Here is an 18,356-nt window from a genome sequence, read left to right as displayed (position 1 = left end):
AAAAGAAAAAGAAAAAGTTAAGAAAATAATTACAAGCATAATTCCAAAGAGAATATGCGTAAAAAGGAAAATTACAGAAATACCCTTTCATGTATTATAATAAAAAAGATATATATATATATATATACATAGAGATACATATGCATACATACATGGTATATATGTATATGTCTCTCTCTCTCTATATATATGTAATGAAATTTGGAGTTACATTTTAACAAAAGTTGTCAGCATGATGAAAGTGATGATTTAAATAATAGGTAGTTGCATGCAAAGGCTTATGAAGTTGCAAGTCCCATCGTCTATTAATGATGTCTCAAATAGGTTTATATTTTTTTTCAATAGTGTTAATGTTTGAAGCAATTTTTTTCTTTGCTCTATCCATTGCCTCTTAAAAAAATCTCATAGGAGGCTCATCTGTATCCACTAATCGCAACACTTTCTCGAGAGGCAGTGTAGCTTTAATTGATATGATATGGCAACTCAAAACTTATGATCATTAAGAACAATATAAGAAATGTTCTTAGCATCAAATTTCTTATAATAATTAGATGATTTAAAATTTGAAGACACGAACATCGATTTCAACTCTTTCTTATAACATCCAATACTATGAAACATGAGATATATTATGACAAAACGAGTGACGATTGAAAGTAGAAGTTCTTTCTTCTTTGTGAACTTTCTCATCAAATTTAATATCCATGCATGACTATAAATATATCTTATAATTTTTTTGCCTTTTCCACTATACCTTTAAAAAATAATATCTTTCCAATATCTTCTAACATCAGATCCAAGCAATGCACCACACATGGTGTCCAAAAATATGTTTTTCTTATTAACATATTCTCAGTTGCCACATAATTTGATGCATTATTTGTAATGAATTGCACCGCATTCCTTTCACCAATTTCTTTAACAATTTCTTCAAACAATTTACACAAATTTGCACTAGTTTTTTTCATGTCGTTAAATGTTGCAACCAACTTTCGACCATTCATTTTTGAACTCTTTTAAAATTTCATGAGTACAATCTACTTCATCCTTCAAAATCCATGTTCTGATCTCGTGGTAAGAAGGCGGTTTGAACTTTTGCGCATAATTTGCAATAGCTTCTACCATTGCACCAAAATATGCACTGATGCAAAGATTAAATGATAGGGCATTGGAAAAAAATCTACCAATGACACAATATCGTTTTTTCTCTCATTCCTTTTGAAAGCAGGGTTTATTGTGGTTTGTCGTGATTCTTTGTTCACAAAGAGGTCCATGGGACCACCTGTGCTTGTTTTTGCAACACTATATGATCCACTGACTTCTTTGTTCACATTATTGTATGTTGATGATCTAAAATAAACACTTCCAATTTTGAACTTGTTTTGTTTTTCCTCTTGTTTCTTTTGCTTCTGATCCTTTAGATGATTCTGAAAAAACCTTTTCACATTAGGTAAAACCGCTTCGCACATACTTACACCATGTTTCGTGTCAGCTAAGTGATGTTTCAACCTATAGATGCCTCCATTTAGTCTCTTTATGATAGTAATTGCAAATTACATGTCTTACGAGTTTGGGATCTTTAGTGGGACTTGAAACTTTAGCTCCATGATCCCATCCTACATCTCTTTCCATTGTTCAACTGCAAAAATGCATATAAAACAATATATATTAACACAAAAATTTATAAAAACTCAAAGAGTTGAATAAAACCGAGACAATGCTTTATATAATCCAATGAATTTCGATTCATATTCAATAATTATCAACATATATAACTTGGAAACTAATTAAATAACTTGAAAACTAATTATATAACTTGGAAACAAATTATATAGTTGTGAAAAAAAACTGATCATACATATTTTTTATACAAGGGCTACATAAATTCTATATAAGCCATATAGATGAACCTATACAAGCTTGTTGATGTAACATGGCTATTTAAGGGATATAACTAGCCACTTGTTTGATGTCAAAAGTTAAAAAGAAAAAGAAAAAAAATGTGAAGTGCAATAGCTATTGACAAGGCATAAGGTACAAATGATGAATTATGAAACCTAACAGTTGCTGAAGTTTTAACCACATATTACTTGGTTATTGCATATCAGAATTTTGTACCCTAATACCAGATTTAAAACTCAATCTAATTCTGTTTTCTACCATATGACATGCAAAATACAAGCAGTGGTCTTTGAGTAAAGAGGCATAAATACCATGGCTTGAAGATGAGTAACATTAAAGCCACAATTAAAATTATAATAAAATAAGGTGTCAAGCATACTTAGCAAGAAAAGAAAACAACAAAAATAATTTAGAAACAGCAGATAGTAAAAATCGACCACTAATGTTGTTCTTTACCAGTTTTAAGAATAAACATTATGACCAACAGCAAAGCGAAACTAACAACAACAACAACAACAACAACTACGCCTTCATCCCAAAACAATTGGGGTCAGCGATATGAACCAAAAAAGAAATTCATTTTGGGTCTTCCACATGAATCCTTTTCCTCCAATCATTTCTATCCAATGCCATGTCCTCGGTGAGGTTCAAAGCATTCATATCCTTTCCTATCATCTCCATCCAAGTCTTCCTAGTCCTACCCCGACCTCTTTTAACTAATATATTTTCCCATTTCTCCAACCTTCTAACTGGAGCATCATTAGGCCTTCACCGAATATGTCCAAACCACCGTAAACGATTCTCTCGCATCTTATTTTCAATGGGTGCAACACCTACCTTCTTACGTATCTCCTCGTTCCGAATCTTATCTTTTATTGTATTTCCACACATCCATCTAAGCATCCGCATCTCAGCTACACTCATTTTTTGAATATGATGTCTCTTGGCAGCCCAACATTCCGTACCATATAGTAAAGCGGGTCTAATAGTCGTCCTATAAAACTTTCCCTTCAACCGCAATGGCATTCTACGATCGCACAACACTCCAGTTGCACTTTTCCATTTCATCCACCCAACCTTTATCCTATGATTTACATCTCCATCAATTTCTCCATACTTTTGAATGATGGATCCCAAATATTTGAAATAATCATTCACCGGTATGTTATACCAAGTATTTAACATGAAATTAGTCACTTGGTATTAGTTATGTAACAAGAATTGAACAATAGACTAAGTTAACAAAGATCACACTATGGTTTAAGATCCCGGAGTGCAGTCTATAGATTTAGGCTACATTTATGGAAAAGCGATGCAAGATGAGACCAATTAACCTCAAAGAGGATCACTTTTACCTGAATCTTTATCAAGTGAACCCCTTCATCAGGTGATTGGAAAACCATAGCATCAAGGGAAAAAATATCAATCAGGACTCAGATCCGATCCAACTCAACTATAAATTTAGCCACATCTTTCTTAAGTGAGAAGCCCAAAATGCAGCAGCTAATGACACTATTTTACAAAAAAAATTGTCTGTCAAACATGCAAAGATAAAGAGAGGTGGGAGCTCATGTATACCTTTCTTCTTCTTTTTTCGAAAAGCAAGCTTGGGTTAGGTTGACCGACGAGACAAAGAGAGGTGGGAGAGACCGAGACGAGAGGTGGGAAACGAGAGAGAGCACTGTGAGTGAGAGAACAAAAAATAAAAAATTAGGGCCCCGACCCTAATTTTGGGACACCCCCCCTGATTTTCTAAACCCTAATTTTTTGTCAAATGGGGGATTTGACCCTCATTTGACCAAAAAATGAGGCGTATATGCCTTACCTTGAGGCATGCCTCGCCTCGAGGCGTACGCCTCAGGGCTTTTACGATTTATACCTGCTCCTCAAGACACAAAGGCCCTCACCTTGAGGCGAAGCACACTTTTTGCGCCTTTAGATGCGTTTTTAATAACACTACTCCCAACTCTGTCAGAACCCGAGCTACCAAATCATAACTCTCGGTCCCTCAAACAAGTCAGTCCCTCCATCAGTGTGCCTTAGTACCTTAAAAATATTTTTAAAACCGAGGTAATAACCAAAGTTTTTGTACGAGTCTCTCTTAAAATCCAACAGTAAGGAAGATAACATAAATCAAATTTAAAATAAGTTTAAGAGGGCTCAAACAAACATTACATATTCAGAACATGCTTTTAATATAAGCTGTTCAATTAAAAAAACCAACAATCTCATGTTAAATTAAACATTTTAGGTATGCATAAATCAATGTAACACTCATGAATAACTTTTTAACTTATCAGTATTGCTTTTAAATGCTTGTCCCTACTTAAATGCAACACATTTAACTTTTCACTTGTATAAAACCCACAAAAACTTAAAACGGGTAAAATTCTCAAGGTTTAAGACAGTTTCAAGTGTTTTTAACATAATTTGTATTTTATTAACTAGGTCCTACACATGTCCCTCGACCAACGTCAGGAATCAACATCTTCAATTAGAACAATAGGAATCAACACCTAATGTCGAGACAACAAGAAAATCAACATCCATTGACGTCACTTTATCGGTATACCAATAACTGCAGCTGAGTCGAACAACACCACCCCCAGGTAAAGTGGCGGGAGTTCCCTACAACCGTGGCTGGGAACATGAACCACTCATCAGGTTCTTGGAAAAAGCAACGCACACGATGTTTAGTATTCTCATGGTCTCCCATGATCGCTATCCAAGGATCCCATCTTTTCAGTAGCAACTAAGGTATAATAAATTATTATGTTGTTTGGTCTCTTTTACCATTCTTAATTCATTAAAGGCTCTTTACACGAACATTTATGCAAATCAACATGCATTAACGAATTCGGGCTTTTGCTCTATCAATTTCAACAGTGTAATTAATTTAAAAGCAATATAAAACCATTTTGCAATACATTTAAAACTTGTTATTTCATGAGCAATATATGCACCTGACCTCCAAAGGCCCATCAGTGGTTCATACATAACCACTACACAATTTAATGAAATCTAAATGGCATTGCAAAATTTCAGTGAGCACAATTACATATAGATAAACAAATTCGTGTTCACGGTACAACATCAATGCATATTCATAGCACATGAACACATGGATATTGTAACACACAATTCAAATTTACCATATTAGCAAAAATCCAAATTTTTCTAACAGACCAAATTCAACATATATAGATTTTCAGATTTGTCTAAATGTCCAAAACAAATCAGCATTGAACACTTTCTAAAGGAAATCCGATTTTTAGGCAACTTAAGAAAATTTCAGATTTCAAACCAATTTCTAAATCAGATTTTTAACATAAAATTTGTAACTTAACAGTTTTGAATCCCTCATGAAAGTTTGGATTTTTATTTCTTTAGGAATCCCGATTCCAATACACATTAACAAATTGAACTCGTGAATAGGTATACATTCCGATCCATGCAACAACTCTAGGTTTACATCAGCCGGTTCAGAATTAGCATAATGAAACCAAAATCTGATTTATCTAATCCTCTATAAAAAAATAAAAAAAACAGTTTTGATTTTCCATAAAGAGCCAAACTTTATTCAGTCAAAAGAAATCAAAATTTTAAGTTAAACATCAACTTAGATTTAGATGAAAGTTTAGCTTTGTTCAAGAGTTAAATATGAAATTAGGCAATCAATTAAATCATACTAATCTAACATTGCTCATAACCTAAATCTGGCTATGATGCAACTTTTCATGATATTAGCCATCAATGTGCAGGAAACATAATCAGGGTATGCACAACTCTGAGCATACAAAGAATTTGATTATGCGTTAATCTGGGCATGAACAACACCCAACTGATTCAGTTTTGCAAAATTGTTCCATGCTAAACAATACAAAACAAAACAAAACGCAGGAATATTTCCAGACTCCACATTTTTCTATAATACTATGCAATTAAAACGATAATCTAACTCTGCCCAAAAGACAGTTTAAATGGGATGACAAATCTGTACTGAGATACACGATTCAACGAAGAAATAACTATATTTGATCTTGCTGGAATAAAAGGGTTGTTAGATAAGGAATTTGAAAAACAAAACACCCATCGTGAATATCTAACAACCAATATTTTTCAACAACCAAAATTTCAGATTTTTCTTAAATAAAAAGCACAGATCTTTATTTTAAACCAGTCCAATAAAAAATGCAGATTTAAAATCTATAAATCCATCATGAATCCTGTTTAAGAACAGAAAACGCCGACTTATATGTATGCCCAATTTAAATAGAATTTAATCACAACAATAATCCATAAAGGAAATTAATCTTTTTAGGTTTATTAAACCCAATCAAGACAGATGGTCGAACAGTCAAGGAATCAAGATTTGGAAGATCAGAATTTGTGCATAAAAGCACATATTGGGTATTCCTATTACCCATGCATGGTTCGATTCGATCCATGCTAATCCCTCGACCATCGGAATAAGAGAAGAACTTGTACCTTCTCTTGCAGATACGCGAAGAAAGTAAGAAGGAAGTGACACTGAAGGAGGATGACACGATATCGCTGCAGCCTCTCACCTCTCTCTCTCTCTCTCGATTTCAGCCGCCTCCTCTCCTCAAAATTGATATTGGGAGAGAGGGCTCACACCTATTTTATAAAAGGACTCTTCTAAAGGGGACGTCCTCTATAGAAATAGAAAGTCTTCTATTTCCTTATAGAAATAGAAGTCTTCGCTAAACAAACTCTTAATTAAAAATATATTTATAATATATATATATAATCTTATTAATTATTATTATAATTTATTTTTAAAACCTATTTATCCTGTCACCAGTGTTATCAAAAACGCGCCTTGAGGCGCAAAAGGTGCGCCTCGCCTTGAGGTGCAATTTTTTTTTTTACAAAAAGATTTCTGAGGCATGATCAACAAGATTTTTGTAGGTTAATCTCATATATTTTCCAGTTATTTCAGTTATGTAATCAGTTTTTTAATATATTTTAACTTTTGTTGGTTAATCTCATATATTTTTCAGTTATGTAATCAATTTTTTAGTTACTTTTATATGTTAATCTCATATTTTTTGGAATAATCTCATATATTTTAACTTTTGTTGGTTAATCTCATATATTTTCCGGTTATGTAATCAGTTTTTGGTTACTTTTATATGCTAATCTCATATTTTTTAGAATAATCTCATATATTTTAACTTTTGTAGGTTAATCTCATATATTTTCCAGTTATGTAGTCAGTTTTTTTAGTTACTTTTATATGTTAATCTCATATTTTTTAGAATAATCTCATATATTTTAACTTTTGTTGGTTAATATCATATATTTTCCAGTTATGTAATTGGTTTCTTAGTATATTTTATCTTTTGTTGGTTAATCTCATATATTTTCCAGTTATGTAATCATTTTTTAGTTACTTTTATATGTTAATCTCATATTTTTTAGAATAATCTCATATATTTTAACTTTTGTAGGTTAATCTCATATATTTTCCAGTTATGTAATCAGTTTCTTAGTATATTTTAACTTTTTTTGGTTAATCTCATATATTTTCCAGTTATGTAATCAGTTTTTAGTTACTTTTATATGTTAATCTCATATTTTTTAGTACTTACTTGAGATTTTCTATTTCTTATTGGTTGTTATTTCATCAATAAAACATTTTTTTATTTATTTGTATTTTTAGATATTTTTTATAATTTTTTAAAAGTTTTTAAAAAAAATATTTGAGGCTTACGCTTTACGCCTCGAGGCTTATGCCTCGCCTTGGTTTTTGGTGGAGCGCCTCGCTATACCTCAACGCTTTTCACAACACTGCCTGTCACATATGGATCATGGATCTCGGTTAATGAGTCCAAGATCCATATCGGGATCCAAATCGCGTCAGCCCCATATATATTATATATTATATCAATCCAAATAGTGAAAATATATTTATTTAATAAAAAATAAATTTATTAAATTTAAACTTAGGCACAAATTTTGTGAGATATTACAGTCACGAGTCAGACCCTAAAAGGTTTTTGTCTGAGTCACCGTGATCAGGGTTGACCCTAATCCGCCCATATAAAGAGTTGGCTGGTTTGGATTCGGGTTCAGTATAGACTATAGAGAAACCCTAACCCAACCATATTTTTTTCTGGTAAATTCCATATGTGCATTATTCAGTCAACAGGTCGTGTGGGGAACGGGTTGGGGCTTGCTTAATTTTCCCACATATAATTTAATACAAAGACCTTTGTTGGTTCAACTAATTTAGTAAGTCCCAACCTTATCGGAGGCAATTTTGTTGGAGAGCTTCAAAATAATATATATTTTTTTGAAAAACATTCAGAAAGACCTTGGCAAAATTGGAGGGCAAATATTTGGAGAGAAAAAGGAAGATGAAAGAAAACAGAATATTGATGTCTTATCTAAGAATTTTCATAAGCATAAAAATCTTGCAAATTTTAGAAACATTAGTATGCAAAATATTTCACTTGATTGAAAAACTTTCTGATAAGACCATGGTACGTTGGGAATTTTTGATATTCTGTAATATTGAGATAGAATGCCTTTCATAAGGATTTGCTAGAATTTTATGATAATATATTATAATATTCTAAAAATACTAGAGGTATTTGTGACTATGGTTTGTGGTGCTAATCATGTTTGAATGCTGCAGTTCTTTCTAGTGTCATAGATGATCCATTTTCTTAAATTTCCAATTGATGGCTTGCGTGTTATCGACTTCCAAATTTTGATGGTCTCATTTTAAGGATTTGAGATGTGTAATAACGATTTATGCATTTACCTTGTTTAATCTGTTTGTTTTAAGGCTTGTTTCTTCACCAATCTTGGTTTAAAATTTGTTCCGCAGAATATGCATAGTTTTTCTTATTTAGCTATTCTCAAATTGATGCTTGCCATGTTTGCAGGACGATTACCTGTTTGAAATGCTCCTGCTACTCTTGGATTATTCACGTCTACTCCAGCCATTGTAAGTGAGCTATTTATTTTCATTTGTATCTTTTTTTTAGATTCTTATATTTGTTTAGAGATTCCAACACTTGTTTGTTGCACTTCATGCTGACTGTTTGAAATCACTGGAATATATGCAGAAATTGCAAGGATCATAAAAAGTTCTGTGAAGAGGTGAAAGGGGATGCACTCTTCCATTTTGCAAGCATATTCAATCCTATACATCTTTTCCATTTATTTCTAGCTGGGGTAAGTCTTCAATTTGATGAACACGTGTTCTTTACATTATCTATGTATGGATATCAAATTAAGTTGTTTTTTGCCCATAATTGCTCTCTCTCTCTCTCTCTCCCTTTTTGGTTTTATTGGTCCTTTTATGATTTTACGGTTATAAGACTTAAGATTATGTGTACTGTAATTTTTGAACTGGTCCTGATATAACTGTGTTTGTCAACACCTGAGTCATTATGAACCCTAATATCATCTTGTATAGGAAATTATAATGCATGTATTAAATGTGAGCGCTTATTGTTTTCATTGGATCCCAAAGAGATTTCTGGGGTCTGTTTACAACTTTATATTCATGCCATTTTGTGTAAGAGCTCAGCTCAGGCCTAGTTTTAACTAAGTGTTGACATGCATATGAAAGAACTGATGGAAACATGAATAAATGTCACTTGGACAATGCAATGAGGGAGAAATATGGATTAGTTTCTGATTTGTGAATTACTTTATAAATGGGTTGTACATGACCAAAGAGTTGCTGCAAATAGCTTGTATAGTTTGTGCGAGAAGGAATAAATCAAATTAAGTCAAAAAATTTCATGTATGGGAAAATTCTGAAAAAACCTGTTAAGGGTAAAAAATTATAAGCATATCTAAAATTTTAATATACCTTTTATTCTTTAAATATCTATCCACTTATATTGGGTTTATCTTTTACCTTTTCTATAGTACTTTTGCAGTTAAGAGGCATTTGGTCTTCTACTTCTCTCACCATGTAGCTTCTCATTATTGTTGATCAGTTTCATGTGCTGTTATTACATCCACAATTCTCCCATTCTCCCATTCTCTAGCTGTTCTTACATTTTATTTAGCATATTTCCATCAATTTTCCCTTCACAAATTCTGACTGCCACCAAAGACACCTTATATCATCTACATAGTCAAAGGCATCAACTAGGCACCCGGTTGGTCTAGTTGAGGCCCTACTGCCTAGGCCCAGACACCTAGGCAGTAGGGCCCTAATTTTCCTTTTTACTTCTTTTTCTTTTTTTCTCCTTTTTTTTTATTTTGCAGATACACGAACACACAATATCTCTGTTTATACATATAATATTTATTTATTTATATATATCTGTTTTATACATATTTATCTGTATATGTACAATATTATATATATATATTTCTAATATATGTATATAAATATATATATATATATATATACATTTCTAATATATGTATATAAATGTAAAATATCTGCATGTGCTTTATGATTTTAAGAATTGATTGTATTTTTATTTTTATTTATTTTTTCAGTCTTGACTAGGCCAATTGGTCCCTCCTAGGTGCCAACTAGCACCTTTGACCAATGTTACCAGTATCGTTGTGAATCAGCCGATAAGCATTGTACCGCTAGGTTTTTGATACATTGGAGGTAATTGAATCGCCCCTTTCAAAAATTGGATGATTCAGGCCGAAAGGATTCTGTACATCCGATACCAAGAATCGGTTCCTCTTGAATCGCCCCCCCTTTTTTGTTCTTTCCCTCAAATCTAAACCCTAATCGACTCACCCGGCACCCTTATGCAACTTCCAGCTACTCTTTTAGCGCTCTGCTGTTGTTCTGCCCATCGCTGTCCGTAGTCTTCGGCATCTCTACCTCCGGAACCTGTCATCGGTAACCTCTCTCTCTCTGATGCCACTCTTTCCGGCAGTTGGCAGGGCTTTACCTCACAAGTGGCAAGGTACCGTCAGTGAGCAGATGCCAGAGCCAGAGGAAGCTTTCTCTGGCTCTCTCTCTCTCTCGCTTGTATTTTTTATCTATTTTTGGAGGAAAAAACATGCCATAAATTGCTTTTTTTTTTGTATTTTTTGAGTTATTTTTTAATTTTCTGTTTTTTTTTTCTGATTTTTTAAAGTTTTTCCTATTTTTATTAAATTTTTAATTAAAAATTTCAGTTTTTAAAATAGGATGATTCCAATCGAGATAGGTCCAATTCGATATGGTCCGATTCAGGCATTTTTTGAAAAAACGATGCTGGCCTGATTTCGATTCTGACAACATTGCCTTTGACTACATAGTATATCACTGACTTAGTCGAACCTCTTCCTGCTGCTCCTTATGAGATCTTTTATTCATGCATTCAACTGGAACATCTTTCTTGTATAAACTTTTTTTTCTTTCATTTTATTTTTTATCTGGATGTCTTGCCCTTCAGATCATATGTGTTTTTATAATCTCTTTAAAGCATATTTTTAAATCTTTTTGCATGGTTAACTCCTTTTCATAAAATTGGTCATACAATTTAGGCAGCAAATTTTTTCTTTCACATTTTGTGGCCTCTAAGTGTTTATAACTTCTTTCTGCAGATACAGTATGACCACTCTACACTTCTCGATTGTCTTATTTCAAAGGATACTGGTGTTTTATGTGTACGTTATCTGTTAAGGTACATCTCTTGTTTATGATTATGGCTTATCTTTTTAACCCCTCTTTGTTCTATTTCATATAATTTCAATTTCAATGCATGAGGAATTTTTGCAAAAAATCCATATTGCTTGTGCTCTTGCTTAGGCAGATTGGTATCAATGTTCCAAACCACCCACAACATAAAGGAGAAAACAGACTGTCATCTTTTTGAGTAGATTAGGTTTCATATCTCATAAGTTCAGGATTGTAATCAAACTTTCCAACATTCTGGACTTGGTTAATGTGCAATTCTTTCATTGTACTGTGAGGGCTTTGACTTATAGTAAGTTAAATGACACGAAAGGTTTCATGTAGCCGTTGCATGTTGATTTTAGGTTCTCTGCAGGAAATCTCATTTGGCTATTTTGCATTGTTAGACTGCTTCATGCTTTCACCTATGAAGTGAAGAATTTCTGAGCATTCTGTCCTTTTGTGTTAATTATCTCAATATTTATTTTGGATTGCTTATGCTCATTATTATTGTTATCATTTTCTGTTTTTTCTGCTCTAGGTGCTTGCGCATAGTTGCCTGCTCGTGGGATTTATTTGTGGAGTTTGTAATGCCTGAGTTTGAGATAAGTCTACCATCTTGCAAAAAAAGGAAAATCTGTCTTGATCCTAATGATTCTTGCAGGAAGGCAGGATCATCTACTTCAAGTAAAACTTATTATGTCAAGAGACCTGAAACTAATAACAAAATGATCACACAGATACCTGGACAGCATGCTTTTGAGAATGCGAGAAAATGTTTGTTATCTTTGAAAAGATCTGTAGAAAATCTTCACAAGAAAAACTTATTTCCATACAATCCAACAGCACTATTGAGAAGGTGAGTTTTAAACATTCCATGTTATTGTTGTCATCATTAGGGACTACCATTGATTACTTGCTTTCAGTGTTATTTCTCTTGAAAGATGGGATTTATGGTTAGGACCTCACTTTGCCGTACTTCATGAAATGAAATGGGGATCTTCGAAACACGAGCTTTGATTAACAAGAGCAAGTGTCAAGAATGACACTAAAGCATAACCCTTAAAAAGGGTATAACTGGAAACAAAATAAAAATAAAAAATGTATTCTTTATTGATATGAAAAACCAATTGCTTAAGAAGCATTGGAGTAAAATACAAGAGGGGCTGCACCCCTTTATATACACAGCTGAAAGAGGACTCAATAGAGCTGTTGGGCACAGTCCAACAGCTCTATTTAGAGCTGTTGGAATGTGTCAGTCCAACAGCTCTATTAAGAGCTGTTGGACTGTGTCAGTCCAACAACTCTATTGCTAGTCAAGTCTGGACAGGACTTGACTAGCAACAGTCATTCTAGTTCAAACTGAACTAGATGACATAAAAACAAAAAATAAAAATAAAGGAAAAAAATACAGAAAAGAAAGAAATTAAAAATGTATTTATATATATATATATAATAATATAATATTATTATATATACATATATGTACAGTTTTACATTTTAACACTCCCCCTCAAACTTACGGTACAATGAGCGAAAGTTTGTCTAAGAGAAAGTGAAATCGGGGAGCAGCGAGAGGCTTTGTAAAGAAGTCTGCTAACTGATATTCTGAAGTGACATATGGCAGATCAATTATCCCGTGTAGATATTCCTCTCTGACGTAGTGACAATCCATTTCGATGTGTTTGGTGCGTTCGTGCAATGTTCTGTTACTGGCAATGTAGATCGCACTTTTGTTGTCACAACACATTTGTGAAGCCTTTGTTGCTTCAACTCCCATGTCAGCAAGCAGTCGTCGGAGCCAAACTACTTCCATGGTCGTGGTTGCCATGGCTCTGTATTCAGCTTCGGTGGATGAGAGAGATACCTTCTGCTGCTTTTTACACCTCCACGAGATTAATGATTCCCCTAAAAAGACACAAAAGCCAGTGGTTGAGTGTCTGTTATTGGGATCACCTCCCCAATCAGCATCAGTATATGCAATTAAATCAAGAGAAGAGGAGGAAGATAAGAAAAGTCCTCGTGAAAGAGAGGACTTGATGTATCTGATAATACGCATGACTGCTCCCATATGAACAGAAGTAGGAGCATGTTGAAATTGACTTGCTGTATGAACAGCATGTGCTATATCTGGTCTGGTAATGGATAGATAGGAAAGTGCCCCGACAAGCTGTCTGTAAGGAGTAGGGTCTGCAAGAAGTTCTCCATCATCAATCTTCATTTTAACATTAACAACTTCTGGAGTGTCAACTTTCTTATCATCAGTAATACCAGACCTGAAAACAATATCAAAAGCAAATTTAGTCTGAGATAATAAATATCCTCTAGGAGAATAAGCAACTTCAATGCCTAAAAAATATCTCAACAAGCCCAAATCAGTCATTTCAAAATGAGATTTAAGAAGTGTTTTGATTGTTGCAACTCCCTGTTTATCGCTTCCGGTGATGATCATATCATCCACATAGAGAAGAAGCACAATGATCCCTGCATCAGAATTCTTAATAAACAAAGCAGTGTCAGTTAAACAGAATTGAAAACCAATATCAATCATAACACGACTAAACCTATCATACCAAGCTTTTGGTGCTTGTTTAAGTCCATAAAGAGCTTTTTCTAAGCGAAGGACTTTACCCTTAGGAATACTTAGACCAGGAGGGGGTTCCATATATACTTCTTCAACTAGCTTTCCATTTAAAAAAAGCATTTTTGACATCCATTTGAAAAATAGACCATTTTTTGATAGAAGCTAAGGCAATTAAGGTTCGGACAGTAGTCATACGAGCCATCGGAGCAAAGGTTTCTTCATAATCAATCCCATATTCTTGGGCATAACCTTTGGCTACTAAACGGGCTTTATATCTTTCAAGAGTACCATCACTCTTGGTTTTAATTTTATAAACCCATCGACATCCTATAGTTTTCTTCCCTGGAGGAAGATCTTGAATATTCCATGTAGAAGCCTTTTCAAGTGCATCTAATTCAGCTTTCATGGCTTCTATCCATTTGATATCATTTTTTGCTTGAAAATATGTGGATGGTTCTTCATATGAGTGAATTAATGCAATAACTGCCCTATATGTGAGTGAGAAAGACTCGTATGATACAAACTTTTCTGGAGGCTTCGAGATTCGGGATGATTGTCTAGTTGGAATGTTAGAATATTTCTCAAGTGCACATGGAGTATTAGACTCTTGTCGCCTGGAATATTGAATACTAGTATCTCTATGAACTTCTTCATTTTCAACATTAAGATCAATAATTCTGTGATCATCATCAAAGTTACAATCAAGGTCATATTCATCAGATGTTGATGTTAGATCTAGCAAAAAGGAGTACTCAGTGACGTCTTTTAATTTTCTAAAATCAAAGAAGCTCTCCTTTTCAAGAAAGGAAACATTTCTAGACACATATAGTTTATTATTTTTGAAGTCAAAACATCTATAACCTTTCTGGTTTTCAGCATATCCTAAAAAGGCACAGGGAATCGCACGAGGGGAAAGTTTATCATTTTTGTCAGTAAATATGAAACATTTGCACCCAAATATTCTTAATCTAGAGTAGTCTGGAGAAATGTTCATAAGTTTTTCAATGGGAGTGATATTTTGTAACGAAGAAGATGGCATCCTATTAATGAGATAGGTGGCAGTTAAGGCAGCTTCTGCCCAAAAGTCTTTAGGGACTTGATTTGCTATTAATAAAGTTCTAGTGGTTTCTATAATATGGCGATGTTTTCGTTCTGCCAGTCCATTTTGTTGAGGTGTATAAGGACAAGATCTTTGATGTGTGATGCCATGCAATTTAAGATAATTTTGAAAATCTGTGGATAAAAACTCTCCCCCTGAATCTGTGCGAAAAATAGTAATATCATTTTGAAACTTGTTTTTAACCATATTATGAAAAGTTTGAAAGTATGAAAATACTTCAGACTTATGTTTGAGAAAGTACATCCACGTATGTCGGGAGAAATCATCGACAAAAATAACATAGTAAACAAATCCTCCTTTAGAAATTACTGGTGCAGGACCCCAAACATCCGAGTGTATTAATTCAAGTGGTCTTGAAGAGAAAAAGGTTCTGTTCTGAAATGGTAATCTTTTCATTTTGCCGAGAATACAATCTTTACAATCAAATGATTCAGAGTTACAAAATTTCCCTAGATTTGGAAAATGTTGGATTTTGGCTATATGTGGGTGACCAAGTCTCTTATGCCACAGTTCCAACTCTATTTTTTGAATATTATAACAAAAAGCTTTCTTCGGCATTTCCAAAAAATCCATGTAATAGAGCCCTCCTTCTCTATGGCCTTCCCCAATCAGCTTGCCTGACTGGCGATCCTGTACCCAACAACCATGAGAAGAAAAAGAAATATTACACCCATAATCAGAAATTTGAGATACAGATAAAAGATTTAAATTTAATTTGGGAACATGTCTAATTTCTGGAATAAAAAAATTTTTTGTTTTATAAATTTTTTCAAAATTTCCTATTCCTTCTATTTCAAGAGAAGTCCCATCAGCAGTAAAGACCTTTGACACACTTGTTTTATTTTTAACACATTTGGATAGACTTTGATTATTTGGGGTCATATGAAAAGATGCACCAGAGTCAAGAAGCCAAGAAATTTTACCTAAATCAGAAAAAGATGAGGTTGTTGCGCCGGTTGAAGCTTCAGATGAGGAAGAGGCACCTTTGATGAGAGGCTGAAGAATCTCCATTAGTTGGGCCAGGGAAACTGGTGCATCCTGATCTTTAGGCTCCGATCCAGCAATTGCAGCTCTTTTTTCTCTCAGCTCCTTAAGTTTGGGACATTGTGGCCTGTAGTGTCCCGATTCATGACAGTGATGACAAATAACTTTCTTCTTATCATAGTCACCATTTTGTCGGTTAAAGTGAGGAGGCCTATATGATCGAACATGATTCCCTGGTCTAGACACGGCTAAAACGGAATCATCTTCAATTTTTAAAGAACCTTTCCGGAGACGATTTTCTTCCATTGTTAACTCTTCAATAGTTTCAACAATAGAAGGAATTTTTTCCCGGTGAAGTAGGGCCGATTTAGTGGTTTCAAATTCCGGCCTTAATCCAGTGATAAACTGGTAAAAATGTTCAGCATCGAGTTGTTTCTGACGAAGCTCAATGTCTTCGGCACAATGCCACTTTGGTTCTAAAAGGGAAAGTTCTTCCCAAAGTTCGGACAACCCATTGTAATATTCACGAATAGTTTTGTCTCCTTGTGTCATCATTCAAACTTTTTCTTGGAGGTTGCACACGTGTGCAATATCTTTAAGGGAATACATATTCTTAAGGTATTCCCATGCCTTATCGGCATGATCAAATTTGGCAAGACTTGAGCATTTTTTAATGTCAATGCTATTGATAAGCCATGACATTATCTTCGCATGAGATATTCTCCATTCTTTCCATTTCTTCTCGTATGAGGCAATAGCCTTGATTTTCTCTTCTTCCGATAGAGGGACCTCTTTATCTCCCTCCTTTTTAGTAAGAGATAGCTTAGGTTCCAAATCGGAACCATCCACAATCCCCCATAAGCCTTTTCCCCATATATGGTGCTTCATGATTGAAGCCCATGTTACATAGTTCGTATCGCTTAGTTTCATAGGCATGATGATGACTTTATCATTGTCATCCATCGATTACAAGGAGAGAAAGAATAGGGATAGAAGAGAAACAAGAAGAAAAATGAGAAAGAAAGAAAAAAAAAACAATACAACAAGATGTGAAATCTTCTCCAATGAAGTGATAAAACACTTCTCTTCAAGTGGCGAACACTTTTGCAAACGAGCACGGAAACCGAGGCATCTTTTCCTTAAGATTTAGTACTTCCGCGGCTTTGATACCATGAAATGAAATGGGGATCTTCGAAACACGAGCTTTGATTAACAAGAGCAAGTGTCAAGAATGACACTAAAGCATAACCCTTAAAAAAGGGTATAACTGGAAACAAAATAAAAATAAAAAATGTATTCTTTATTGATATGAAAAACCAATTGCTTAAGAAGCATTGGAGTAAAATACAAGAGGGGCTGCACCCCTTTATATACACAGCTGAAAGAGGACTCAATAGAGCTGTTGGGCACAGTCCAACAGCTCTATTTAGAGCTGTTGGAATGTGTCAGTCCAACAGCTCTATTGCTAGTCAAGTCTGATTAGGACTTGACTAGCAACAGTCATTCTAGTTCAAACTGAACTAGATGACATAAAAACAAAAAATAAAAATAAAGGAAAAAAATACAGAAAAGAAAGAAATTAAAAATGTATTTATATATATATATATAATAATATAATATTATTATATATACATATATGTACAGTTTTACATTTTAACACTTCATGTGTCTCTTTTAGAAGCTCCTAAAATTTGTAGTTTCTGCTAAAGTTTGTAATCTTTCTGGAGCCTCCATTGCCATTCTTAACAGGTTAGCAAGAAGCCAAGCTTCTCACAAGAGGCTTGGGTTTACTTTGAGCTTGCTTTCTTGATAAACATGTAAGGAAATGAGTTCCTCCGAAGATGTTCACTAAATCACCAAAAGTAGACACTCAAACAAGTTCCACCAAAATACCAAAATGAACACACAAAGAACCACAAATAGGTTCACTCACAAACACCCACTAAAGGGGACAAGAACAAAAGATAAAAAATAATATTTTTATTGATCTCAACACATGCAAGAAGCATACACAAATGAAGGGGTTTCACCCCTTTATATATACAATCCAAAGGGGCTCACATTAGAGACGTTGGGAGAGGCTCAACAACTCTAAATATAACCGTTGGACCGTCCAACGTCTCTAACATTGACTAGTTGGATTT

General features: G+C 34.0%; 1 protein-coding gene across 1 annotated transcript in view; it reads left to right on the top strand.

Moving 5' to 3' along the window:
* LOC149847887 (golgin) overlaps window positions 1-18,356 on the top strand; it is a 48,306-nt gene that overhangs the window by 25,374 nt on the left and 4,576 nt on the right. The window contains exons 8-11 of the mRNA XM_090007176.1: window positions 8,820-8,881; window positions 9,003-9,111; window positions 11,455-11,534; window positions 12,066-12,383. Coding sequence (XP_089863302.1) covers window positions 8,820-8,881; window positions 9,003-9,111; window positions 11,455-11,534; window positions 12,066-12,383 — 569 coding nt within the window. The remainder of the gene's footprint in view (window positions 1-8,819; window positions 8,882-9,002; window positions 9,112-11,454; window positions 11,535-12,065; window positions 12,384-18,356) is intronic.

Source organism: Nuphar pumila, chromosome 1 (assembly GCF_984573655.1).
Source record: "Nuphar pumila chromosome 1, dmNupPumi1.hap1.1, whole genome shotgun sequence".
NCBI classification, from domain to species: domain Eukaryota; kingdom Viridiplantae; phylum Streptophyta; class Magnoliopsida; order Nymphaeales; family Nymphaeaceae; genus Nuphar; species Nuphar pumila.
Note: the sequence above shows the minus strand (reverse complement) of the source record. Positions and strands in the feature narration are given on the sequence as shown.